At 43.4% G+C, this 27,792-nt stretch overlaps 1 protein-coding gene across 9 annotated transcripts in view; it reads left to right on the forward strand.

Annotated features, from left to right (window-relative positions):
• LOC102380629 (sodium channel protein type 5 subunit alpha) overlaps nucleotides 1-27,792 on the forward strand; it is a 252,836-nt gene that overhangs the window by 32,857 nt on the left and 192,187 nt on the right. For 8 of the 9 annotated variants that reach the window (XM_025200461.1, XM_025200458.1, XM_025200464.1 and 5 more), the window contains one exon: nucleotides 4,753-4,983. In XM_025200461.1, coding sequence (XP_025056246.1) covers nucleotides 4,753-4,983 — 231 coding nt within the window. Of the gene's footprint in view, nucleotides 1-4,752; nucleotides 4,984-24,284; nucleotides 24,443-27,792 lie in introns of those variants that run through there. The other variant, XM_025200468.1, reaches the window with a different exon arrangement.

Raw genomic sequence — 27,792 nt, forward strand, 5'->3', positions numbered from 1 at the left:
CATTCTTGATCGAATGCTTCCATTTAATTAATCAGTGGGATTGATCCAAATCCAACTGAATTGGGTAGGAGCCTTTCCTTTGATTGCAGTGTACTTTGGATCATGTATATTGAGAACCCGTCTCAGAAACAAGTACATCTAAGGCCTCTGGAACCTGCTCCAGCTCCCATTGAATTTAACACAAGCTTTTCCATCCACTTGGATGAGATCTGGAGAAAGTCCCTAGGTATTATCATGCAGTCCTGAAAGATAGTTGTGGAGCAAAACTTAAAAATCTCAAGGCCTTATAGGTGAAGTCAGTATTTTTTCAGGGGGGTCTGGAAGCTGCCCCCTTCGGCACAACTTAAATCTCACTTCAGTCCCTTTGCCCAAGAGGTAATTATCATTAATTACCTCTTGGTAAGCAGGCAGTCAGTTGGAAGCCTGTGAAGGGCAACACGCTCGCCTGGAGGTAGCAAACACATGGCATCTCATATGAAGACACTATATGCATGTCATAGGGACTCCTAGCCTTGTTATAGAAAGATGATCTGCAGTAATGTTGACAGTCTTATGAATTTGCCAAGGTAATATAAAACTGCTAGCTGCAGCATGCGTCTCTGGCTAACGACATAACATGCTTGTCAGAGTGTGTTCTCGGTACCTTATACATATAACTCGAGCATTAATGAGACCTGTGCATCTCTTGGGAGTGACATACACAAGTAAAGTGACAGCAATCACAGCACAAGTCTGTTCCTGGTTTTGCTTTGTTTTTTGTTTTTTTCTTTTCTCCTCCCCCAGAATGTGCATGAAAGTGCCTGAAGTACAGTAGGTGATTGCCAACATCTGGTAAGGATGACATACTGAACATTGCTAATAATCAGTTCAATTTTAGAGGAGGAATGGATGCTGTTGGGGGATATTGCCATTTTTCACTGTTTGGTGTTGCTTGCTTTCTTATGGTTTCTGATTTGCACTCAAATACTTATTATTTGATTCACTTCTGGTAGTGTTCTAATGTATTGACTTCTGTTAGCATTAACAGTAATGTTTTGGACCAAATCCCTCTTGCTCGCTGCAGCTGCCAATTTAGCTACCTTTGTGACCCTCAACACCAGAGCATCTGAAATTAGTGAGCTTACTTCTGAAAAGCAAGCAGGATTTGGCCCTAATAATTTCAGAAAGAACTTAGACCTTCAGATAAGCATTGCCTTCATTGCTCTACAAGGGCCTAGACCAGGGTCCATTGATATTAATGGATTATTGACTTTCAGTGGGCTTTGGATTAGGCCCTGAGTTTTGGCTGCATGCTGCCCAGTTTGGTGCCTGACCTGCAAGAGTTAAATAAATGCCTTTAATACTCCATAAATAGTACTTTCTATTAAGCTGTCTTGCAGTGCTCTCATTGGCATGATTTCAATGGAGGATTATTTATCTAAAAGATTTAATAGTGCTCAAAATTGCAATACATCTAGCAATTACCTTTACAAAAAATAAAACCAGGAAGAGAGAAACTCTGGAAAATGCAGAGCACCTGCGGCAGGGCTCCCCCAATTCCTAGTGACCTGGATTTCTAGTGTTCAGATAAGCAGGAATCTGAATACATTATTTCAGGAGCCAAATGACTATAAGAAAAATGATTACTTTTTAGGCTATATTTTGATTTTGTAGGATGAGACCAAAATACAATGATCCTGCAAAAGATATTCCAAATCAGCATGTTGTTTTCTCCAGCAAAAGCCACCTAACAGTAACCTAAATCATTTTTTAAAAAACTAATAATTGTTGTAAATTTGCTGCTAAAGTGCTTTCCCACTAAAGTGTACAGGCAGGGCCTGGAGGCTTTAAGAAAAGTGAAATAATAAATGGCAAACCTGCTCAAAATGAAATGCTCTGATCCCTGCAAAGATTAAAGATATAAAACAAACAGTGGAGGATTATCATTCTGTTCCACATTCGAGTGCCTAAACTGATAAGATGCATTTCATGAGTTGGCCTTAACATTAACAGTTTTGGGACCTGCTCTTGCAAACCTTTTTCTTCCAATCGCCACCTGCGCAGCTAAGAATTCGCATCAGAGTCCTAAGAAAAGGCGTCCCTCATTCATCGCTCATGCGAGCAAGTGTTTGCAGGTTCAAGTCTGTAATTGTTTCTTAAGGAAGGAGAAGCAGCACAGATATTTTACTTGCAATATACCTTGCTGTCTTTTGCTATATCAGAAGGTATCTGGCAAAGCAGCTCCTCTTACCATTGCACTTAAATCCTACAGATGCAGGCTCTGAGCATGGATTCATGTTACCAAAGTGAATGTCATGCTGGAATTTCCTATGAGTTCTTGAGGACAAAGCCTAAAAGAGGTTGCAGTTTAGCTGTTTTCCCCTAAAAGGCCCAATGTCCCATCAGACAATCCCAAATTTGAGCAAATGCGAGAGGGCAAGCAGCTATGCTCTTTAAGAAGGAACAAGAAAGGAAATTCAAGCAAAACAAATCGTTTTATTAGGTAGCAAACAATTAGAAAAAAAATGCCCTAATGCATTTATAATTGAGGTTCTCACCAGCTGATTTGTTGCTGTTTAATTTTAATCCATTAATGTCCTGGCCCTGTATTTTTCACACGGACTTTGTTCCTGTGGACTTCTGTGGGAGTGTGGCCAAGGAAAACCTGCAGAATTGGGCTATAACCAAACCTTTTGTAGATGCATAACAAGGCTGAATATATTCTACCCTTGGGAGCCCCATTTCCCTTTGAGTTCTTAACGTTCATTTAAAGCTAGTTTAGCGGACGAGTTCTGCTGCCCTTTAGGCACTGAAACACGGGGCCAGATTTTCAGTATTGTCCAATACACTTAAAAATCTGGCCTCTACCTAGGCACTTAGCTGGGAATGCTTTTGAATGTCCGGCCCTGAGCCATTTTGAAAATGTGTCCTTTGCTGGCTTTGCAGGGGGATCCAAGAGAGATTGATGGGGAAAGCTGGCTTCCCCATAGCCTGGTAGTTCGGTATGGCATGGCTTCAGGGCCATGCCGTGTCCACTAATCCAGTTCCTGGCTTATGGTAGTAGCTGCACCCCACCCCACACTGGAATTGTTTAAGGTCCTGGATCCAGAGGTGATGGCAGACTCCTCAGCCATGCCAGAAGCTCACCCTGCTTTAAATGTAGCAGCTGCCTTTTTGCCAAAAAATTGGGATGAGAACAAAAACAAAACAAAGCCAAATGACTTGGCATTTTGGGGCTTTTCTGGCTTTTTTGGTCACTTGGCCTAATTGAACATTCATGGGTAAGACTCATGGGAATCAGACATGGCAGTGTTCAGTAGGCACATCAACACAGGTGGGAAGTGTTACCATGAGAACATCATCCGTTTTCAGCTGTGGTTTTTCTTTAAACACATCTCCCTTTTATGCTGCCATACTGGTGTCAAGGATCAGGAGCACCAGTTGCTATTTCATGAATATCAATGAGACGCAACTATTAACCAAGCAACAGAGCTTCTCTCAACATGCACTTTATCTGGAATTTCTGCTGCATCTTTAATGAGGCAGAAGAAGGCTTCTTTTTTTTTTTATAGGAAAGCATCTTCCATTGTGTTTTTTACATAATATGCCATCAATTGCCATTGCTGTTCTCAGGGAACGTTTTCCAAGCGAGCCTTTTTTTTTGTGACAATGGCATAATTATTTAAACACATTTGGAAAAGCAAGCTTCATTTGCATGCATGTTGTACATACTGTAAGTAAAACAGGCTGTATTGGGTTGGTCCAACCCTTCAATTTTCTCTTAGTGCTGGCAGCATACTTAAAAGTAATTACCCCAGCAAGGTGTTTATTTTCACTTGACTATCTCAGTTTTACATTACTTAACTTGTTACTAGTTTCTCCTGCCTTTTTTCCTGCTTTTTCATATATTTGATCCCACTTCAAGTACACATTTTGACATGCAGTTGGGTCAGTCAGTAGGACTATTCATGGCAAGCAAGCAGGATTTGGCCAGATGATATGTAATGTGATCTGACATGGAGTAATATCCACGTATCTCTTGATTGCTCGCACAGGGCTTAACGTTTATCAAATCATCCTGCCGATTTACTTCAAGTATACATTTTGACATGCAGTTGGGTCAGTCCTGCAAGCAAGCAGGATTTGGCCAGATGATATGTAATGTGATCTGACATGGAGTAATATCCACGTATCTCTTGATTGCTCGCACAGGGCTTAACGTTTATCAAATCATCCTGCCGATTTAGAATTAATCTGCATTTTTAAAAGTCAGTAGGTCTTAGGCTCCTAGGCCATCTACTCTCTCTTGAAAATTTTACCTAAGGACTTTTTAGTAAGCAACTTAGCATATCCTTGGCAAGCCAGTGATGAAAGTCTTCCATATGTTTATGTCACGTACATATATAGCCTGAATCCCTTGAAATCTAATCGTCTGCCCAAACTATTTTATTTAGCTCTGATCGGTTTTTTGTCTCATGACTTGCTATCTATTTCATTCAGTTATTTTCCCCTTTTTAATGGCTTTTCATTTAAGAAAAAAGGAAGAATAAACCTAAATAGGCAGAGATTTACCCCCCAAAATAGGCCAAAAATACGTTTTCACGTGAATTGCTTCTGCCTTGATTGTGCCATCTTATTACAAACATATAGTAAGGACCCCTTTTACTTATAAATGGTAGAGTAGGGCTGAGCAGACTTTCAGCATCAAAAAGAGCTAACTGTACCATTGTTTCAGCTTCTAAGTCTATAAACTCTTGGCTTTTATCTCCCTAGGGTTGAAGACCATTGTAGGTGCGCTTATCCAGTCTGTTAAGAAACTTGCCGATGTGATGATCCTGACCGTTTTCTGCTTGAGTGTCTTTGCCCTCATAGGCTTGCAGCTCTTTATGGGCAATTTAAGACATAAGTGTATCAGGAACTACACTGAGCTGAACTCCACCAACGGAACATTTTATTTGGATGGCAAGACGTGGTACTCCGTGGATGAGTTTCTAAATGATCAAGGTAATACACTGTCTTTACCCTCTTCAGTTAGTTATATGTTTCCTTTCTGTCACGTTGTCAAAACATATGTACAAAACAGTGGGTACTAAACATAAGTTTGGATTAAGCTGCCCCCTGCAATCACAGCGCTCTACACTGGCATTTCCTAGACTGATAATGATAGTGACTGAAACACCTTGCAAGGTCACCAACCCTTGCAATCTTTTTTAAGTTGGTTTCATGACATTTTCCTGTTAGCCTCCATTCTTGGAGTCAGATGACCTGAAACTCTCCCCTGCCTTTTTTTATTAAAGTTTTCTAACTGTGTATGAGGAAAAAGAAAGCTTGAAACATGATTTTAAGCCAAAAGGTTTAAAAACCAAAGGCAAATAAATCCAACATTGATTTATTAAAATAACTCATAGTTTTACAGAAGTGTGTGTGATGTTGAGGGGCTGAACTCCTCATTTGGGGTCGGCAATACTGCGTTGTCTGCTGCTGTGATGTTATTACCAGAAGACTTGTTTGTTAGACCAGAGTACTTTTTTATTGCTCTATGGGTTGCTGTTCTTTGAATTTCAATTACAATATGTTCATTAAATCCATGTATAAACTTCACTTACAGGGAAAAGAAAGTTTAAATGAGAGTGGAAGCCTTAGTTATCGACAGGGGCCTACTCCAGAACCCACTGGGGTCATCAGAAGACCCCAGTCGATTGCAATGGGTGTTAGATCAAGCCTTAAAAATGTAAATATATAGATGCTTCTAGAAAAAAGAAGCAGCAAGACAAGTGTATTGTTAATTTATGAAAGGGTATATTTGTGGGTAATCTGTTATTTTATGTATTTTGAGAGGGAGGATGGCTTGGGGGTTAATTCATGTGGGATGTGAGAACTTTGAGTTCCTTGCCCTACCACAGATCTCTTGTGAGGACTTGGACAAGTCACTCAGGGCTTTTTCTGTTTTGGTATCACAGTTCCCCATCTGTAAACAGGAGATAATTACCGTTCTACTTTGCATGGCTAGCACAAAGAAAAATATCAAATACTGCAATTTGTTCAGATACTGCAGTAGTGGGTGGAAATATGAAACACAGAGATAAAAAGATACAACGGAAATAAATAGCTTGAATGGAGTGGTAAAAAGAATCTGGCTCAGGTTCAGGGGTTTAAAAGTAGGGGAGAATACAAGCTGGAATTGTTTCTACTTTTTTGTCACACGAGATTATACTGCTGTTATACAGGTAACCAACTTAGAATGATGGGTGCAACTGGGTTAATGCTTAGCCTTTAGTTATGTAAATTAATAATTTAATGAGTACTGTGATGATGATTGTACCCGCTTATGCCAGTAGGTGACGTGTGGCTCCGGACCGCACTGGCCAGGCTTAAACCAGTGTCTATACTGATACACTGGTACATCAAGTGTTCTCTCTTTGGGAGATCTCCACCTGCTTTCCTGCCATGTCTTGATTTTAATGAACGAGAAAGGGAGGTTTCAAATATGTTGCTGACCACCCTTGGGTATGCAATATTGGTAGCTGTTTCCTGGGGCTCCTCTTCACTCCTACACCCCATCCACTCACCATCTGAGGCTCATCAGCCTTATGATGCTTGGTACTCTGAGTGGATACAACCAGCCCTGTTTGGTGTTTTTCTTTCTTAAAATATCCAGACCACAGGAATCAAAATTAAGTAGGTCTATAATTAATTATCAGACCAAATAAGTCCCCAGTAAGTTCCCGGGCTCTCTTAATTCAACATAGCCCTATATCACATAACCTATTCTCTTAACCCACTCACCCTTAATTAATTCTGGTCGCAGGGGTATCGGCTGGGTCCAGGGCCTGGCAGGGTTCTAGCTCAAACCAAGGGCTCCATCAGGATATGGCACAACAACAGCAAAAACAAAACCACACAACAACAAAAAAGAAGCAGCAATGTCCCTACCACACTTGCGCATCCTTCTTCCCGCATGAGAGTACTGGGGTCCAGGACAGGTTCTCTTTGGGGCAGCCCTGGTTCACAGGAGAGGAGGATACCCCTCTAGGTATCCTGGCTATGGAACTAGCTCAGTGCCTTACCAGCCTCAGCGTCTCGGAGCTTGGGGCGACCATGCTGCTTTCCACTCTCCCGTTACATGGCTCTGTTTGGCCTCTTGTAGCTGGGTCCTGGTGCTGGCGTCTGACGTCTTGCCCCATGTACCTCTCAAGCCTCAAGGAGCATGAATTTATAAATCCGAGGTAACGCCATTCACCACTCCATGACCTCTGTTTCTGCACCTGCATCAGATAAGTAATTGATGGTTCCAGCCCTTACAAGGCATTTTGCCAGGGTGGTTTGAGGTTCTCCTGTGCTGCCAACACCCCTCCCATGGGATGTCTGGCCACCTGGACCAGTGTTGTAACAAGGATAGAGAATAAAGACATAGTGTGCAAATTAAAGATACTGATCAAGTGCAAGTGGTAGACAGATAAGATCTAAAGCAACAAAATAAGTGGAAGTATGGAGTTCACGTGGAAGGAGTGTTGTATAGCCAGGAGCCATATGGCTTTATATGAAATATTCGCTGGCCTCTGGATGAGAATAATGAAGTGTACTCTGGGATCCTGGAGGAGACAGTTACAGCTATTAGAACAGGAACTAAAGCAAATAACTTATGACCTTAGCACTGAACTACTCGAGCAAAAAGGAAAAAAAAGGATGAGGTTGAGTTTTTCAGCTGTGTTGGGTAGCATTCTAGATTTCATGTTTTCATATGAGTTATGGTGAAAAGTGACGGTTATCAAAGAATTACTGATCACAGTTTAATCAAGATTCCAATTTTCAAACTCTGGAATGATTAAAGCAACACATATCTGTAAATTAAAGTTTAGACAGATCAAATTAGATAAAAACAGGGTTATATTAATTAAAACAGACTGTCAGCATTTATTATGAAAATTGGCTAATGTAAAGAGATGGTAGAGTTCACTCAGAGGGAGTGTTAATCATTTTGAAAACTCAATGTAGACTTCAAAATTAATGTAGATGAGTGACAAATCTCTTAAACTAGTTGTGCGCAAGAACATTGATCTAAAAAAGAGAGAGAAGTCTGAAGTCTTGTTAGAATTTTTATAGTCTCTATTATTAAGATGCTCAAAAAGCAAAACAGGCCAAGTGAAATATAAATGTTTTAAGAAAAAGTATCACGTGTGTTGTATTTGGGTAAGGCCAAAGAGTTTGATCCAGATTCTTGGAGAGATGCTTAAAGACACAAAGGCAAGTTAGGAACTTGTGGATGGGGCATCTTTTGTGGCTTTGCAAATCTCTTTTTGCATTTGTTGAATGAATAGAAATCTTGTACCAGTAGAGCCCATTAATAGGGTAGAAAGGTTAGTTTGGCTTTTATCCTGGGTAGAGCTTGGAGACTGAGTTTATGGACTTCCTTGATGATCTTCACCTGAAGATTGATGAGAAACTGTATTCTATTCATCCTGTTATATCTTGCAGTGATCTTTTATACAGTCAACCATGAGGTGTTGATAACATGTTTATGTGACAGGAAGGCAGGGTATTTGTGGTACTGCTCTACATTGGTTCTCCTCTTTCCTAGTAGTGAGGTCCCTGATGGGGGTGATAGTCAAGTGTTTCACAGCCAATCCCTAAGGTCAGTGGAGAGCAACGTCTGACAGTTTCCATCGGTGCGCCAAGTTTGTTTGGTGAAAATGCCTGGGAGGTAATTCTCAGTAGTCTCCCCTCTGCTTTGGATCTCCACCCCCATTGCAGCCTATCAGACTGAGCTTAGACATCGCTCAGAAGTGCTGTAGGATCTTATTAGGGTAGGCCTTTATCAGGAGGGGTTAAGTTGTGGGGCATTGCTTGGGGAATTGTCTTATTATTTAATATTTTATTTTCATATTTTATCTACTTTTATAGTCTATCTTGTTTTTATTGTAAGCTGCCCTGAGCCTTTTTTTGGAGAGGACAGAATATAAATCAAACAAAAGTACACAAAGTATGCCCAATAGCAATGGACTCTTTATCCGATAAGATACGGGATCAATTTTTTGATTTGTCAGTTATTTTAGGAAAACGTTTGATACCTTAGAAATACCAAGTGGAAAACCACAAATAAAGTTCCAGCCTTTAAAGCAGCGTCTAGGAAAGCAGCTAGTAACTAATTACAGATTTTTAAGAATGGCAAAGGCAAAGGCTATGATGGATGCATGAAAGACACGTTTGGTAAAGTGCAGTTTAATAGGTGTGTGAGTCAGCCTGGATTTCTAAATGGTAAATGCCAGACAAGTATGTTACTTGTCTAAAGGGAGAAAGAGGTGACCAAGAGAATGAATGCGTTTGGATGTTCTGGTTCGTGTGCTTGATGATTATATAAGCCCCCGTGTAATTTATGTAATACGTTCTCAAGATGAGTAATTGACTGGTCAAAGTAGAAAGCAGGGATCTAAAGTGAAAGGACTATTTTCAAGAACTGATCCCAGTTGTGAGGGCTGAGCATGTGAAAATCTGTCCCTTTATGACCAAGATTTTCAAGTAACCACTGATTTCTTTTTCTTTTCTTTTATGTCTCCCATTTTAGGTATCCCATTTTAAGCTTAAAGGAACCCATTTTCACAAAGTACTGAGCTCATATTCTTTGAAAATCATGTTCAGAGAAGTCGGGCTCCTGGAGGGCGCAAAGCATTAAACCTAAAGTTACTTTTGAAAATCATAGCCAGAGTGAACTATGTGACCTTTGATATGCTAAACTGATGTTAGCTCTGCTTAGGAATTGCTGAATACCTTTTTGTGAGTGGGGAGAAATTTCCACAGAGCTTAAAGACTACCTGCTGGACTTGTTCGGTGTGGTGGCTTTTTTTCCTTTCCTCCTGTACGAAGCTGTATACAAATGAAAAGCCTGAAAAGAGTCTTGGGTTTGCTTGCTTCCTTGCTTGCTTTTACTTAAGCAAACAAGCACCTACCTCCCTGCAAATATATGCTGTTGGCTGTATCTAGAACCATGGCCCTATAGCTCCAGACGCAGAGACCCTGTGGTGTGCTTCAGGTTTTATGCCTAGATGACACATATTTCCATAGCACCTGCTGGTGCAGCATAGTTGTCACTGTGGGTATTGATAGCAGACGATGCGCAGCATTTTATGACTCATTGGAAGCAATTAGCATGGTGCATAATCATAGCGGGGTGACTGAGAAAAACACCTCTTGGGTAGCCTGACTACACCAAGCAGGAGTTTCAGGGTGTAGGGTTCTTATAGGGACATTTCGTATCCTCCTCCTTGACATGCAAGCCATAACCCGCTGCTGGACTCTGAGTGTGCATGCTATCGTACACGTGTATAGCCTGAGGTTGTACTCCGGAGAGCTGCTACGTTCTGGTCTTTCTACTGTGGACGTGGAGTCGTATGAACAGATTGGGTGGGAGGCTGTGGCCACACGGCTGCTTGTTAGTGAATTATATGAACCTCAGGGGACGGGTATATCAACTATAGCAAGAACTCAAGGTCATTACCAAGTATTTTGAGGCAGTAATGAGAACAGGATGAAGTGGGAGAAGGTGAGCTATGGAGCTGTGAGGAACAGAATGAATTAAACTACTAGATTGGAAATAGACTGAGGTTTGGTTTGGTTTTAATGATTAGGGTTCAGTTGAGGATTAGAATAATGTGTGTGTTATTCAGTCTCTGAAGGCATTTATATTGCTTTTATCATCTTGATGTTTGCATCCTTTATTCCATAGTTACGTGCATAGAGTATGGCTTTGTTATCTTCCTGCCATTTTGGTAAATGTAAATATACAGATGTCAATGCTATAATGTATGATCAACATGAGGATCATCTTCTGTGTAGAAGAATATTTAAAATACAGTAACTCATGACAAGGACAGGCCCCATGTTAGAGACATAAGGTGTCTGTACACAGGCTCCGGGGGTGGGGGCAGGGTGCTTTAATTAGAGGGGCTCCGGGAGCCGCTCTAATTAACGTGTCCCCAGCGTCTTGTGTATTCAGCGTCCCATGCTTCAAAATGGTGGTGGGGGTGATTTAACTAAAGCTTGTTCAAAAAGCTTTACTTAAAGTGCCCCTGCTGCCATTTTGAAGCTCTGGGATGCTGAATACACAAGACGTAGAGGCTGCTGGAGTAGGCTAATTAGCACGCTCCAGCAGATTCAATTTATCGAGTCTGCTCCGACGCATTGCATTTCATTTCATTTCATTGAACACCTTCTTGTTCTCATTCATGAGGCATGGAGATCATGTTCCCTATCTCACTTCTCTAAACTGTGTGCTATTTTTGAATACTTTCATCACACCCCTCTTCATTTATTTCCTTCCTAAGCTAACCAGTCCTCATCTTTCCAATTTCTGTTTGGAGGAGACCTTTCTCCATGCCCCAGTCATTCCTGTTACCCTTCTCTTAACACCATGCAGTTTTTCAATATGTTTTTACAGTAGTGCTGCACACAGCGCTCCAAGTGAGGGGAAACTATTGGCTTATGTAATAGCAGCATTTGTTCTGTATTAGACTCCATCCCAAGCTTCTGTTTGGTTCTTGGACCACAGCTTCACATTGTGGAATTGTCCCCATGCAGCTTTCCACAGCGATGCCCTTGTCCCTCCTGAGCTGATACAGACATTTAAAACCCTAGGAGTCATTTCAGTTTTCTCTTTCAGCATGTATCTCCATTCATTTATCTTTCATCTTTCTTCCTGCAGTTAATTCATGTAGTATGGGTAGAGCCCTCTGATGTTCCTCACGGCTTCCTCCAGACTTGACTTGTTAAATAGTTTTCTGCGTTCTCCAGAGTCTTCCACTTCTTTGGTCACTGGCTTGCACCTGTCATTAATAAGAATCTTAAGCACCACTTGTACTAGGGCACCCTGTTGTTGACCTTTTGCCAGGATGATAATTGGTCTTTAATCTTCACTTTCTGTTTTCCATCCCTTAGCTTGTTTTTTAGCATCGACTTGGGTGGGTTTTCCAAGTTGAGGCAGCTATCTGGAGTCACAAAGGCACAAGGTTCTTGTAACGGTGTTTGATTTGAGTTTAATTAAGTGAAATATGTCAGAAAACCTTCTACAACATTTTTAGGTAGCATGCTTAAGCATTTTGCTGTCTATTGATGTAAAGCACACATCTAAACAAGTGGTACTCAGTATGCCTCGAGTTGTGTTCCCATACAGCCTACAGTTGTAATGGCTCTGCCTGCTGTGACTAGTGATCCTGGAATATATATGGCATGAGAATTTTAAAAAATCCTTAAAATCCAAGCAGGCTAGATATCTCTAGTCATTTCCAGTCTCATCAGTCTTGTCCGGTCTCATCAGAGTCATTGCATAATGCAATATAGAGGAAATGATGGCAACATATTTGAGGAAACACTGAAAGAGCTAGGTTTTTTAGTCTAGAGAAAGGAAGACTGATGGGAGTTTTGATAACAGTCTTCAAATACCTCAAGGGTGATTACAGAGAGGATATGGGCTTTTTCTGGGACCATTAAGACAGGACCAGGAGAGAGAGCCTCAAGCATCATCAGGGAAAAGTTAGGTTGGAGATCAGGAAGAGCTTTCTGACTATGATGGTGATCAAGCACTAAGACGGGATATCTAGAGAAATTAAGGAATCTCCATCCCTAGACATTTTCAGGAGCATATTAGACGGGCACTTGACTGGGATGGTTTAGTCAAGGATGCTTGTGCCTTTAGCAGGGAGCTGAACTAGATGACCTCATGAGATCCCTTCCAGCTCTACTTCCTATACTCCTGTATAGGAAGTATATTCCAAAACCTTGCTTGCAGTCATTGACACTCTTTGGAAACATCCATCCTGTGAATCAATGATGACAAGATGAGGGCAAAAATTAATGTAATTTTAAACCTCATTTTAATTTCATCCAGAACTGCAAATATTTTTATGCATGTAGGATAAAGGTGCCCGGGAGGGCTGGAAGCTTCTAAAGGACACGGTATTGGAAGCCCAACAAAAAAACGGTTCCAACACAATGGAAGCACAGGAAGAACAATAAGAGACCAACATGGTTGCCAAGGAGCTTCCAGGATGCCTCAAATGCAAAAGAAAGGCATACAGGCAATGGAAAGATGGGCAAGTCACCAAGGGAGAAAACCAGGAAATTGCAAGAAATGGCCAGATCAACTACAAAATCAGGAAGGCAACAATAAAGAATGAGCTGCATCTGGCAAGGGAGGTTAAGACAACAAGAAGAGGCTCTATAAATATTTTGGCCTCAATAAAAGACCAAGGGAACTGTGGTTCCACTCTTAAATAGCCAGGGAGAGAGCTCTTAACAGAAGATGCAAAGAAAGCAGAGCTCTTCCACAGCTAATTTTCCTCAGTCTTCACAAAAACCAAAAAATGAAGCTGCAGTCTACCTAACTGAGAGTATTTGGATAAGGAAGGGGACAAGCTGAGGGATGAGATAACAAAGACTACTGCCGGAGAGCTTTTAATGGGTCTGAATGAATTAAAGTCATCAGAGCCTGGTAACTTCATCCCCGAGTACTGAAGAAACTAGCAGAGGGGATCCCAGAGCCCTTGACAATTATATTCATGAAGTCATGGCAAGGTACAAAGGACAGGAAAGGGGCCAACATAGTGCCCCTCTTTTAAAGAAAGGCAAAAGGAGGACCGGGGGAACTACAGACTGATTAACTTCACCTCAATACCCAGGAAGTTACTGGAGCATATCCTAAGAAAGTCCATTTGCAAGTGTCTGGAAGAGGAAAGCTGATCACAAGCAGCCAGCATGGATTTAGTAAGCAGAAATCATGTAAAAAAGCCTTGATCTCCTCCTTCAACAAAATAATGACTTGGGTGGATGAAGGGAATGCAGTGGATATAGTGTATCTGGACCTCAGCAAGGCTTTTTGACAAGGTCCCACATGACCTTCCTATGAACAGATTGGAGAAATATGGACTAGACAAAGCTACTATAAGGTAGATAGACAACTGGGTCAATAGCTGCAAACAAAGGTTAATTATAAATAGATGCATGTCACAATGGCAGGAGGTTTCAAACACAGTCCCACAGGGCTCTGCTGAGGGCCCAGCACCGTTCAATTTGTTTATTGATGATTTGGATGCTGGCAAAGAAAACTTTTCTGGAATGAGTTTGCCGAAGACACAAAACTGGGAAGGATTGCAAACGTAGAGGAGAGGAGCGCAATTTGGGAGGATCTTGACATTTTGGAAAGCTGTGCTGAAACTAATGACATGATGTTCAATGCTGACAAATGCAAGGTGTTACACTTAGAGAGAAACAATCAAAAATAATAATACAAAATGGGCGGTATCTGTCTGGTGGCAGCACTACTGAGAGGGATTTGGGAGTCTTGGTAGATCGCATGAGTCTGCAGCGTGATGCAGCCAGTGACCATCATTTTGGGTGGCATCAGTAGAAGCATTAGGCGCAAGGCACAGGAGGTGACAGTGGTTAGGCCCCCATCTAGAGTACTGTGTGTAGTTCTGGGCTCCACATTTTAAAGAGGACATGCAAAAATTATAGAGGGTCCATTGGCAGGCGACAAAAGTGATAAAGGGCTTGGAAATCTAGTCAGACAAGGAGATGCTGAAAGAAATATGCATGCTCAGTTTGTAGGAAAGGCACTTAAGAGGGGACATGATAGCAGTCTTCAAATACTTGAAGGGCTGCCATAAAGAAGAGGGAAAGCACCTTCTCTCTCTTGTTGCAGAAAGGAGGACATGGACCAATGGCTTGAAATTGCAGTAACGTAGGTTTAGATTGGAGAACTGGAAAAACGTCTTCAGTGTTAGAGCAGCGAGGCAGTGGAATAGACTACTAGGGAAGCTGTGGATTTGGTCACTGGACGTATTCAAGAAAAAGTTGTACAGCCACTGGTTGGGGATGATCTAGGCCTAGCTATGTCTGTGTTGTAATATGGGTATTTCCTGTGCTTCTGGTCTGTCCTTGTTGCCACGTGGGGCCAGGAAGGAATTTTCACCTTTCCTGCTGCTACTTTCCCTCAGAGGCACTGGGTGTTGGCTGCAGCCAAGGCAGAGGATTTTGCTGTGATGTGCCAGTGCTCCTACTGGGACTTAAAGCTAGAGTTTCCTGGCTTGAGGACCTTGCCTTCCCCATTGTCCCCCAACTCAGGATCAGACCAATCACCATATTTGGGCTCAGGAAGGAATTTACCCCATGGTCAGATTGATATGCACTGTTGGGGCACGTTCCTCTTCCTGGGATCTCTTGGGCATATATGAACAACCTGTAGGATGTTGGCTGCTGTGGTCCCCTTGCTTTACTCATGGCAGGTTAGGGTGTTCTGTCTTGTGTTGTGTTGGGGTTGACTGTGTAGTGTTGCTTAGAGGTTATACAATGGATTTGCATAGGATGGCTTGGATAGGGATGATCCTGCCTCAGGCAGGGAGGTGGACTGGATGATCTTCCAGCCCTACTTTTCTATGATGCTATCACACAAGTCCAGGGCAGAGGTAAGGTTATTTAGATACCCTCTGTGTTGCATTTCTGCCTCTTAATATTATGTATTTCTTGAAGTCTAACTAATGATAAAATCCCCTGGATTGAGTAGCACTTGGTGTAGGAGCTAGGACAACACCTTTTTCACTCTTACAATCCTGACGTGTTTTTCAGTCTTGCAGTAAGCTAGCAAGTCTAATTTAGCATGGTGTTTTGTCTGGAAATACAAACAATGGCCTTCTGCTACTGTGCAGCTGTCAGACACCAAGGGTGAGATTTCTTGCGAGGCAGGGCAAAGTACAGTAATAATATGGCTTTAAGCTACCTTGGCACCTTCCAATCCTGGTTTGCTCCAGGAGATGTGAAGGCTCCCAACTTCATGTAAACAGTGCTAGGACCTGTCTAAATAGCAGCAGGTTCCCTGAGTGGCTCTGTGGGCTGTGGGTCTAACATGCCCCTTCTGCCTCAGCTGCACGTTCAGCTTCCCCCATGGGGCAGGCTTCCTCCAAAGGCAGATGTGTGCCTGTTCTTCACAGTGCCTGCACCACTGGCATCTGCTCTATCTGGATGTGCACTACGCCGTATCCCCAGCCTGTCCTGGTGAGCACACTGTGCCCACCTGCTCCTGCTCACACACACCGGGACCAGAAAGGAGCCAGTGAAGCTGCCCTAGGGGCTCCTCTCATCTCTGCTGGGGGGTCATAGTTTCATAGAAGTAGGGTTGGAGGGGACCTGAGCAGATCATCTAGTCCTACCCCCTGCCCTGGGCAGGAATGAATACAGGGCTCTTATGACCCCTACTAAGTTTAAGCTCAAATGACCCCAGCTAGGTAGTTATCAAGCCTTCTTTTAAAGACCCCAAAGCAGTGGCAAGAGCAGTGGGAAGCGCAGAGGACAGGGATGCTAGAGATTGGAAGAATGGAGGAGGGGAAGAAACAAGTAAAAAGAAAGCACTCCTAGGGAAAAGCAGAGCATCCGTGAGAAATGCTGTGCAGAGGAGCCAGTGGTACCAAAGTGGAGGAGAGAGCAGCAGCAAATGTCAGGGTAGAGGTGCAGGGAGTCAGAGCCCCAGCAGTAGGGTGAGCCACAGGAGAGCAGCTGAATATAATAATTATCCGCAAACCCTGATAGCAGGAAAGAACTAAATGGCAGCGGCACTTAGTTCAGAGCATTCTTTCCTAATAATACCTTTAACACACAGTGTTCTGTTGCTTTTGCACGCAGCTTGTTTTTCATCTCCTAACTCTGTTTCATTTGTTCGAGAATTCACGGTGCATGACCTTGCTGAATGCAATATGAATGTGGTTTTAATTGTTCCATTTTGCCAGTAGGTGCAGTGTGTTTGCGGGAGGGGGTGGAGGACTTGGGAGGGAGGTGTCCTTGTCAGTTGTGCTGCTGTATCGCAATCTGGAGCTACAAGGTTATGGTGCTTTCAGAACAATGTTTTCAATTTGGGAGCTGGACATTTGGTGGCTGCCGGTTGGCAGGGCAAGCAGTTATACCCGAGAAAAGCCTGCAGACAACAAGACCCCTGTGACTGAAATAAACAGTCCCAAATAGTAGGCAGCTCTCTGAGGCTTTTGCTAGAAAACCAGCCAGAGGACTTCACTCTGAGCAGGGAATTACTCTACTTGAATACCACTCTGATCTAGCAAATACAATTTATTTTTTAAATCAGAGTGAATTTATTGCACATCAGATGCACTGGGTGTTGGAAAATGAATCACTCTGGCTGGGTCTTTTAAGAAATAGGAACTGCCCTCTAGAAACATGGCTAGTAATGTGACACTAACTCTTTTGCTGGACCAGAAACCATTTACATGCTTGCTGGCTTCCCATCTTTCTTGCTTTCTAGTGTTGGCTTTGTAGAAGCGAGCATGGCTTTTTGCCCTGAAGCCATATGTAAGTGTTGGCTCTATGCACAGTTTATACATGGCATGTGGGTGTTGAGACTGTGAGCTGCTGAGTATTTTAATTTGAAATAAATGGTGTTTTTCCAGTAAATTTTCCTTTTATTTACTTTGTAGGCTACACTTCGAATGTTTGCTCAGATCCATTCTGTTCAAGGAACGGCTTGCATTTGGGTGTTTAATTATTTTGCCCTGTGCTTTGCATGCTGTGAAGGGTGGATGGTAGCAAATCCATTACCAAAAAAAACACCCTGAAATCAGAAAGTTGTTGATAAATTGGAGAGAATAGAAAGGAAAGCAACAAATGTTACTGAAAACCCGAGAAAGATGCTAGAGGCAGACCTGGGAATGATGCCGCTACTTTATATTGCCTGACACTTTTTTTCTGTAAAATCCTGTATTTAATTAAATGTAACTTTAACTATTTCAACTGGATTGTCTATGCCAGGCCTCTGCTCCTGGGTGGTAGTGGTATTGTTGTTACTGTTGTTAATATTATTTATAAAGTTTCAGCAGAAATGGCTCAATCATTTTGAATAATTAGAGTAAGAGAAGTTGAGGAAATCTAGTACTTGCGCATTTTGTAGCAGGTATCTGGAATTTGGCAGGAGATGAGCCCTAGAGTCAGGGAAATGCCTTTTGTTGTCCCTGTTAATAGATAATCCAAATTTGGCTGACTTACAAACTATGAAAATCACAAGCTAATTAGGGGCTTTTCAGGATAAGCAGCCAAACTCTTTACATGTTGTATCTGATATGAGTTTGCTCCAGCATCTCAGAGATACAAGGCAACTTCGCTGCACATTCCAGCGCCATCCCTATTTTCATAGTGTATCTTCTCCGCAGACATCACAGCGGGGTTCTTGGAGGAGGACATAGGTGGAGCCAGTGTCTGTTCAGAAGGTGTCTCAGTGGCTTCAGATGCCTGCTCTATTTCTTCAGGTTCATTGGAAGTGTGATAGTGAAGCTGAGCTGTGGAGTGAGTGACAGGGCTGTCAGAAATGTGCGTGTTGCACTACGTATCTTTTATTAGACCAACTCAAATAGTTGGAAAAAAATCTTCTTTGCAAGCTTTCGGGTACAAATATCCTTCATCAGGCTGAGGAAACATCTGGTGTGTGCTCTTCCTGGATGGAGCAAAGAGTAAAGAAGCCAGAGGCTGGTGTGCCTGCAAGAAAGGAAGTCAGTGAAAATGTAAATTGAGGAGTCAGTGGGTGAGAGAGAGGTTGGTGGGGTGGGGGGAAAGAATGTAGCTGGTAAATAGCGGAGAGGTACCTGGGGACGCTGATGTTAGGCAGGTTATAATGTGTCATAAATCCAACGTTTATATTTAGTCCATGATTTTTTTGTATCCAGTAGGTCGATGAAGTGAAGTTCGTAGACTTGTCTGTGAAAGGTGTTTTGTAAATTCCCTTTGAGGATTAGAACTGAGAGATTGGAGACAGAGTAGTTTTCTTGTGAGAAACGTGCCCCCACAGGTAATTGGGTATTTTTATCTTTGATAGATTTCCAGTGTGCGTTCATCCTGGTGCAGTTTGTTTGGTTTCTCCTACATATTTTCCATCAGGACGTTTGGTGCACTGGATGAGATGCATTACATTTCTGGAAGTACAGGTGTAGGATCTTGTCATAGCATGGTCCAGATCCATTCGGTGCGTTTTGGGCTATACCCCTGTTGCACTGTGTGTGATTCTTGGCAGTCCTGAAGGAGGGAGGCATGCACTGGAGTCTCTGTTCTTCTGTTAATTGGTATTATTAAACCTGTGCTCTTCCTGGTACTCCATACCCAGTCATGCCTTGCTGCTCTGTCAGAGGGAACAGGCAAGTAGCATTCTTCCAGTTGTGCCACTGAGAAGTCACACAAAGTCACTTCTGGCAGAGGTGGGAAAATGCCTGACACGCAGCCCATCAGAACGAACATGCCAAATCTCTGTGCTGTATGTAACAATGAGACCGTTCTCCCATCCAGGCCCAGGAGTAGGACCCAGGAATCCCAAATCCTGACATTGCACTGCTATCAAGCAAATAATTATGCAAGATGTGGAACAAGAGTTGCAATGCCTCAGCCTCCTTCTGCAGCTCCCTTCTGTTGGCAGTTCCACAGAGGACAGCTTGTTACTGCTAACAATTACTTCTTCAGCTCAAGTGGCATAGCTCTGCCTCTATTAATTATAAAGGTCCTGAGTTCAGGCTGGGGGCAGGCAGCCAATACGTTCTGCTCAGTTGTGTTGCTCATGATGAAATTTCTGTTTTGTTTCCCGTCCTCCTCCAGCTATGTTAACTATTAGGGTGACAAGTTTGAACACTTCCAAAGTAGGAAATACTAGAACAGGGGTTGGCAACCCCCAGCACACATGCCAGAGCATGGCACGCAAGGCCATTTTGCTCGGCATGCCACAGGCAGCCAGGAGGCTGCAAACAGCTGCACCGGGGTCTGGAGTCCTGGACAGGGTCCGTGGCAGCAGTGGCGGCTGCATGTATGCCTTGGGGTACACAGGGGGCAAGGGGCAGCATTGCGCTACCCTTGTACCTGCCCTGCTATCAGTCCGGAGATGCGTGTGCAGCCACCAATGACATAGAGCCAAAGCTGGGGCTTCTACGCTGGGCTCCGCAGCCCTGGCCTGGCTCTGCGGTGGCAGCAGCTGCCCACATGCCTCTGGGCAGATGGTAGGGGTGGGGGGCCAGGGCTGCGCTGCCCATCCCCCACCATATATCCCAAGGCCTGCATGCAGCTGCCACCATTACTGAGCCATGCTGGGGCTCTGGACCCCAGTGCAGGTGCTTGTGGCCTGCCTGCTGCAAGCAGCCTGGGCTCCATGGCTGGCAGCAACTGCATGCCTGCTTCAGGGCCCATGGAAGGGAAGGGGCTGAGGCAGCACAGCTCTGGACCTTTCCCTGCCGTCCACCTTGAGGAGCACATGCACCCGCTGCCAGCAACAAGGATCAGACCTCTCATGGCTCCCCTCCTGTCTGCCCCTGGCGTGTCTATCCCAATTCCCCATCGAGGCATGGGTTGGGGCTGGGTCGTATTTGGCACTCTGGCCAAAAATGTTGCCAACTGCTGTACTAGAATTAAGATTGCCTGTGAATGTAAATATACCCCCTTCTTATGAATACACGTTGAAATACAGCCTTTAAGGACGTGGTATACAATCCGTCTACTGGTCCCTGCCCCGTTCTGTGCACCCAATGGACAGTACATAAAGCAAACAGTTGCAAGTATAAAAGTTTGTTCTCTCGTGCTTAAGACATGGGATGAAAGCTCTGAAAGGACAGGTCCTCTTCTTCAGTCTGGAACAGGTTTCCTGTGTGATGTCAGATAAGGCGAGATTGTATTTCAGTGTGGTCAAAATGAAATGGCCAGTTTGGAGGAAATTTCAATAATTTGAAATGGTTTTCAATCCAATCGGGAATGAAAACCAGGATTTTTAAAAGGTTCTGTGAAACGAAGTTTTAAAAAATGTTTTCAGAAAATTCTGCATTGAAATGCAGAAATGTTTCAAATCAGATATGTCAAAAATATTGTGACAGTAAAGCCAAAAGAAAATTTGAAAAAAAAATTAACAAAATAAAACAAAACAAAATCCTTAATGAAATTTAATTTTTACATTTTTCAACTTTTTCTGCAGGAACTTTTCCTGAAATTGATACAATTTTAAAAACAGTTTAAAAAAAACAACACTTTTGTCCAAAAAGACCCAAAAAAGTGTTTCTGATGACATGCTTCTGACAAGGTCTAATCATGATGCATGTGTGTGGAGGTGCCAGAATAAAGCTTTCTTCAATATGGGCAACAAGTTATCTGACGAGTCCTGATTTTTTGAGCACTTTATTCCCCCACCCTTTTCATCTCTCCCTGCATCCCATCCATGTCACCAATTCCTGTGCCCCTGGCACCTCTCCTGACCTGAATCCCTCAATTCCTCTCTCTCTCCATTTCTCTCCCTATAATTTCCCTCCCTGTACCACATCCCCTTGATTCCCTATTCTTGTTTCCCCCCAACTTCTCCATCCCTTAATTCTCCCTCCCGTCTGTCTCAGCCTTTGTGTGTATAATGCATTTATTTTAATACTTTGAGCACATACTGTGTTTTCTCTTGTGCTCAGATTGCAATTTCTCAAAATAAAAATTCTCTTTGGCAGAAGCAAGTTGTATCCAGGTGCCATCCTCCTCTTCAGTTTTTTCCTGGCTACAGCTGGGTTCACACCAACACTTACCAGGTGTAAATCAGGCTTAATCACTATGAAGTGTCCTCTTGAGCCACCAAGCTCATGTGATAATTAGCAGGCTAGAAAGTCTTTCAGCTACTCTCTCCACATGTACAATAGGTACCTATCCATCGAGACAGCTCACCTCTTTTTTTTTTAATGCCATTTGAATCTTTCTAAGGGGTAGTTGCTACCACACACTAGATGGGCTTAATATAAAATGTGAGTTCTTGACGCCATTCTGGGCATACTCACAGCATGGTTTGATCCCCGGGTCTACAATAAATAAATGCATCTTGGAGTGGATAGGGATGCTGTATTTTAGGAAGCCCATGTTCAAATGGCCCCAATTTGGGAACACTAACCCTGCTTGCTCTCCCAGAAGACGGACCAGATTTCAGAACAGTCCAAATAAGCAGGTTGATTTTTAAGGCTCTTGGAAGAAGTCAGTCTTTAAGCAGAAAGGAGTTCTTCACCTTTGCTATAGCAAGTTCCATTGTAATACACATGGGAGTGGTGGTTGGATACCGTTCTGCAATAAGGACTCCTACAGATGAAATTATTGTAGTTAAAAAATTGCAAAATACAAACAATTCTTTCTCTATTCGCGCGTGCATGCTATTTGATGAATGCCACCAACCTAAAATCTAAGCCAATGATTCTCAAGCAGGGTGTTTAGTAGGGCTGTGTGAAACGGGCCCCATTCGATTTGGATTTGGATTTGGCCCGAATCAAGGACAGTGATTCGATTCTTGATTCAGATCACTGTCCCTGGTTCGATCTGGCTGAATCCGAATCTCATGATTTGATGCTGATTTGGTGAATCAGCAATTCGAGCACAGCAACAGCTTTACAAGTTTTTTCTACATACCTTGAGGTATCAGTGCGGCTCATGATCGCTGTGGTGCTGGGGCAGATACAGTGTCCCACAGCAGTGCGGGGGGCTCTCCAGCGTGCTCGGCAGCGAACCCAGAAGTGGACCGGAAGTACTTCTAGTCCTCTTCTGGGTCTGCCAGGGAGAATCTGGGGGCCCCCCATCACCGCCCCCAGCCTGGCGATCGGCTGCGGGGGGACCCCAGGTGCCCCCCCAGACCCAGGAGACACCAGTCACCGAGCCGGGAGGGCATGGAGGGGCCCCACCACGCTCCCCAGTGGACAAGGAAGTGGACTGGAAGTGCTTCTGGTCCACTTCTGGGTCTGCTGCCGAGCACGCTGGGGAGCCCCCCGTGCTCCGGTGGGACGCTTCATCTGCCCCAGCACCGCAGGGTTCAGAGCCCCTGCTACCCACAGGTGTGTAGAAAAATCATTTAAAGCTGTGTCTGTGTCCAAATGGCCGAATCTGTCTGAATCTCTCCGAATCGATTTGGAGAGATTAAAGAGCCCTCTGATTCAATTCAGATTTGGAGATTCGGCCACCAAATCGGGCCAAATCTCCACCAAATCAAATCACAGACCAAAGTATCACACAGCTCTAGTGCTTAATTGTGCAAAGATGACTCACACGATAAACCCAGAAATTTCCACTAGGAATCCCCAGTGTTAAAAACATTCAGACCTGTTGTGGTCTTTCTGAGTTCTTGCAACAGAAGAATTGCTCCATTATTTGTCTGTAGTCAAAAACTGAGTGAAGACTAAGCTGGCATTTTTGGACGGACACCTTGAGCCTATTCCCGGGTCCCTTGAGCCTGAAGAGGTTGAAAAACAATCATGAGTGACTGGTGCCTCATGAATCTGGGGGGGCACCCGCAGAAGCCACCGATGGCACCAGCCCTGCCGACAGTATCAGTGTCAACCATCAGAGGGGACACCGGCCCCGTGCACCCCTACCAGTCGCCTATAGAAACAATGATCCGAACATTGGACAACCTATTTTTCCCTAGCCTGACTTTCAGGAATGGCTGCACTCCTTTTGCTGGCTTTTTCCAAAGCATTGAGGCTGACACAGTGCCCCAGCATGAGAAATTTAGACTGCAAACAATTAAAGGCTGGCAAAATAATAAGCAATTGAAAACAGGAACTTATAATGGAGAGTGTTAGGCTGCCTCAGCGATCAACATTGCTGCCAATTCCACCTGTAATAAGGAAATAAATAAAAAGATTAAAAGAAAGAAATGGGTGGATGGCTAAGCAACAACTAAAGGGACAGTGGGGAATTATAGATTTCTTAAAAGTATATGAAGAATATGAATCAGGAGAGGAGAGAGAGAGTTAGATTGGTACATCAGTAGTTTCAACTAAAATTAATAGAATAGTGTTGTAAGGTGAATATCAGGAAACATTTTCTGGCAATGAGATCAAAGAGACTGGGGAATATAGACTCTCCCAAGGGAAATAGTGACATTCCTGTTACTTCAGGCCCTTAAAAACTATACCCCTGAGAATAGTCCTTTTTCATCAGGTGATGGTCTCACCTCCTGAATAGCTTCTTTTCATCTCCAACGCCTATAGATCCCTAACTTTGAGAAGCAAGTGCCCCTCAGCATCCGAGGTTGCAACGTGACAGCTTCTTAGGTCGTGTTGCTGAGTTAATAAAGGCCAAATCCCCCTTTGAAATCCGTGGGAGTTCTGACAAGAAGTGTGGTACAATCAAGCCAGTTCCTCGTTCCCTTGTGTTTTACCGGAAGTAGTTTGGGTCAGCTGCTGAAAAGTCCCATAACCTAAAGGAATGTACCTTTCCATGAACTGGTTGTAACAATCTTTTTTTGGGGGGAATTTATTCCATCTTATCACATTTCTTTCTGAGTGCAGATATACCTAGCAGTTGCCCACAGCATGGAAAAGGAAGGAGGACTCCTATTAAAGATATGGAAACAAAACAGATTGAGGGTTCTTGATGGTTTGTGGCTACAATCAAAAAATACTACCCTGGACTCTCATCTGTAAAAGCAGAGGGAGAAAGACCTCTAGTACGTGCATCCTCCTCCTCTTATCTGCTCTTAGTTGTATCTGTTGTATGCCAGAGCCACTCCCCTCAACTGATTTACTCCAGAGAATTGTAGGTGTCACTGGGTGTGTCTACACGTACGATTAACGTGACTGAATAAACTCTGGTGCAGTTCACACCGGAGTTTATTGCTCCTGGGCACCACGTTTACACATGCGCCACAGCATGTTGAGCTGGGTCAGAGCAACTCTGGCTGACGGGACCTGGGGCTGCCAGCCCAGGGCTGTTCCAACCCGGCCCAACATGCTGCAGAGGAGCTGGCTGGGACATGAGGGTGCTTCAGTGCAGGGCTAGCCGGCAGGCAGCCCCTACCCTGAAGCACCCTCGTGCCCCAGCCAGCCCCATCAGCATCTACACATGCATTGCGGCACACTAAATAATGCCGCTGTAGGAGAGTACTTGTGCTGACAAGTGCTACCCTACAGCAGTGTTTATTAGTTAACTGTGGCCTAGTAGGGCCGCATGTATAGATGCTGAGACTTTACTGAGGAGCTAATTAGGCTTCCAATGTCCAAGACTTCCCTTCCAACTCGATGATTCTATAGGTTTCCTATCGTATCTAAGAACAGCTGTGCTCCAGTCGGCACCATTATACCCAATCTAGCTAATACGGGCAACAATAGCGGTAATGAGACAGCAATACGGTCTTCAGTAAACCAATTATAAACCTACAGTCCCTGCTGGACATACAAAGCCCATGATTAGGGCCTTCATTGTGTCTTTATGTCTCTTGTTAACCATGCTAGCCAAGTTAAAGCCAGATTTAAGTGTGCCTAGTTGGGCTGTTGCCACACTGTTAATGTACTCTACAACAACCGTGCTGAACACTTGCTTTACAAAAGTGTTTTACACAGCTCCTCCTGTGTCGACAACTCTGAAATTCAAGCCTTAAGAATCTTGATTTCTGGGCTGTTGGTAGGGGCACAGACTTAATAGGAATTGCAAAGAAAGACTAGAAGTGTTGGTATAGTGTATGTTAGTGTAGGTTTATGCATCTGGGCACTGGTTCACACAAGCAAATGCATTTATGGATGTTGAGCCTGGATGCTGAAAATGAGTGTTGATGCTGTAATACTAGGTGCTAGCTGGAGCTGTTGTTTGACATTACTGAAATATAGAAATATGAAACTACCGGTGACTCATGAGCAACCATCCTTCGATATGGGCCACTGTTGCTAAACCTTTTCTTTTATACTTGATCTTTTACACTTCTTCTAGGAAATTCCTAAAAGTGAAAAAGTTAAAATTAATGAAAAGAAAATGGGTACTTACACAGAGCAGCTGACTTGTGCTAAGTGGCCATGTGCCCACTCTAAAGCTAAACTAGAGTAACTTAGGCTTGTTTTACTGAGGGCTAAGTTGTCCTGGTTTTGTTTTCCCTTAGGCCAGGTGTGGACATTACACTTTAACTGGTATAAGTGATCGGAAACCAGTATATACCTGTAACAGAACAAAAGTTTGGCACACAAAACCATTCTGTTTGCTACTGATCTAGACTATGCCACTTACAGAAAACCACGTCACTTAGATTGGTTCGTCCTCGGGCTTTTTGAATGTCTGTACTTGGCCTTAATGTGCTGTAAGACCAGGCATGCCGACAGTTACTGTGATTCAACTACTCCATGGGCAGCCATTCAATTAATTACTGTATTTTGTCTGTAACCTATGTTCTATGAGATCTACCACAGGCTTTCTTTTCTATGACACAATACACATTTTAGGAAAGGTGGTAACATCTTTTTATTAAAAAAACTTTTCTCTAACAAAAAAAATGTTCTTTTCTTGTGGACAAACAATGTTGTAACAAACATATTTATTTCTGTGTTCGATGAAGGACCAACCTATGTTTTTTGGAATGATAAATTGACCAGTGGTTGAGTTTTTGCTAATACAGCATTTGGGCTCTTGAAGCATAATGCTCTAATCCCCCCTTCAGTTATTGCTAGGGAATCGGCCATTAGTCTCTCTTCAGACTCAAACCTTGCAAAAGAACTGTAACAACGATGGTGCAGAATGGCCTCCACTGTTTGGATGCACCCCATCAGCAGTACCCAAGTACCGACCCTCCACCATGCATTTCATTAAGCCCTTTGGTACTTAGCATGCCATTTGCTTTAGAAACGTAGATGTTTTAAGTCAACAACAGATGTTGGAGCCTTGTGTACTCTTGGGTTTTTAAAACTCATCCAGAGCACAGTGACCTGTTTGTCTATGTTCTCCTTCTCTTTTATGTTGTTACTCTTTCTACAACACCTTTTGGCCAAATTGACCGTGACTCTTTGCCTCAGGGACAATAGGACTGCAGTTCCACTCCTATCTGGGAAATGGGAGTTAAATAGTAGGGCTGAGTAATTGTACATCACAGCTACACGGTGGTCTTAAAGCTGGAACAAGGCAACCTTAGACTAGAAATAAGGCACAGATTTTTAACCGGGAGGGTAATTAAATCTCAAGTGATGTAATATGCTCTTTCTCTATCCCTTGCTGTCCTTAAGGCAAATCTGGATGCCTGTAAAGAAAGACACGCTGTACCGGGGGAGTTTCTACAATGTGCGTTTTGCAGGGGGTGAGACAAGATGTTCTAAAAGTCCCTTTTACAGGCTTAAAAGTCTCCAGATCTATGAGAAGGGGCAGTTGACAAGAACCAATTCTCTTTCTTATGTTGTTCAACATATGTAGTGATATAGTTTGTTAGCAGGCTGCAAAACACCAGCAAGTTGCTGCAATATCTCTTACCCTATCGTCGGTCCATATTCACTCCCTGTTCTGGAGGTACGCTGGGATTATGTTGCCAGCTGAATACGTCATTGCTGCCTCACCTTGAGTAAAGCAGATTTGTCAATGGGCAGAGGATATGGAGGACGCAACTCCTCCTTTGCCTCCCTTTTGTCAAGGAGATGGTTCAGAGTTGCTAAACCAAGTTAAAAACCGTAGAGTTGTTTCTAATTCCAAGAGCTTTCCCTGGAAAGCCCTTTTTGCATGAGCGCAAAAAGCCACAGTCTGAGCAGGATGCATCTTTTTCCTGTGACAGCCTATGTCCACACTAGCACATGGCCCCAGGACCACACAGCAGATGGGCAATGGTATGTCACTCTTAACAGGTGTCAGAACAGGGAGTTCCCATTGCTTGCAGCTTATTCCGAAAGCGGCGCCACCTCTGTTCAAGCAGTTGCGCCATTGCATATCAGCGTATATAAATGCCTATCAGCTTGTGTTCTTGGTGTTTAAAACATTTACTGATGTGGGCTCAGTCTGTAATGGAAACACGGGTACACAGCACCTGCTAGTTAGGTTTCTAACCATCAAGTCTTA

The sequence above is a fragment of the Alligator sinensis genome, unplaced genomic scaffold, assembly GCF_000455745.1.
Source record: "Alligator sinensis unplaced genomic scaffold, ASM45574v1 scaffold599_1, whole genome shotgun sequence".
Lineage (NCBI taxonomy): Eukaryota > Metazoa > Chordata > Crocodylia > Alligatoridae > Alligator > Alligator sinensis.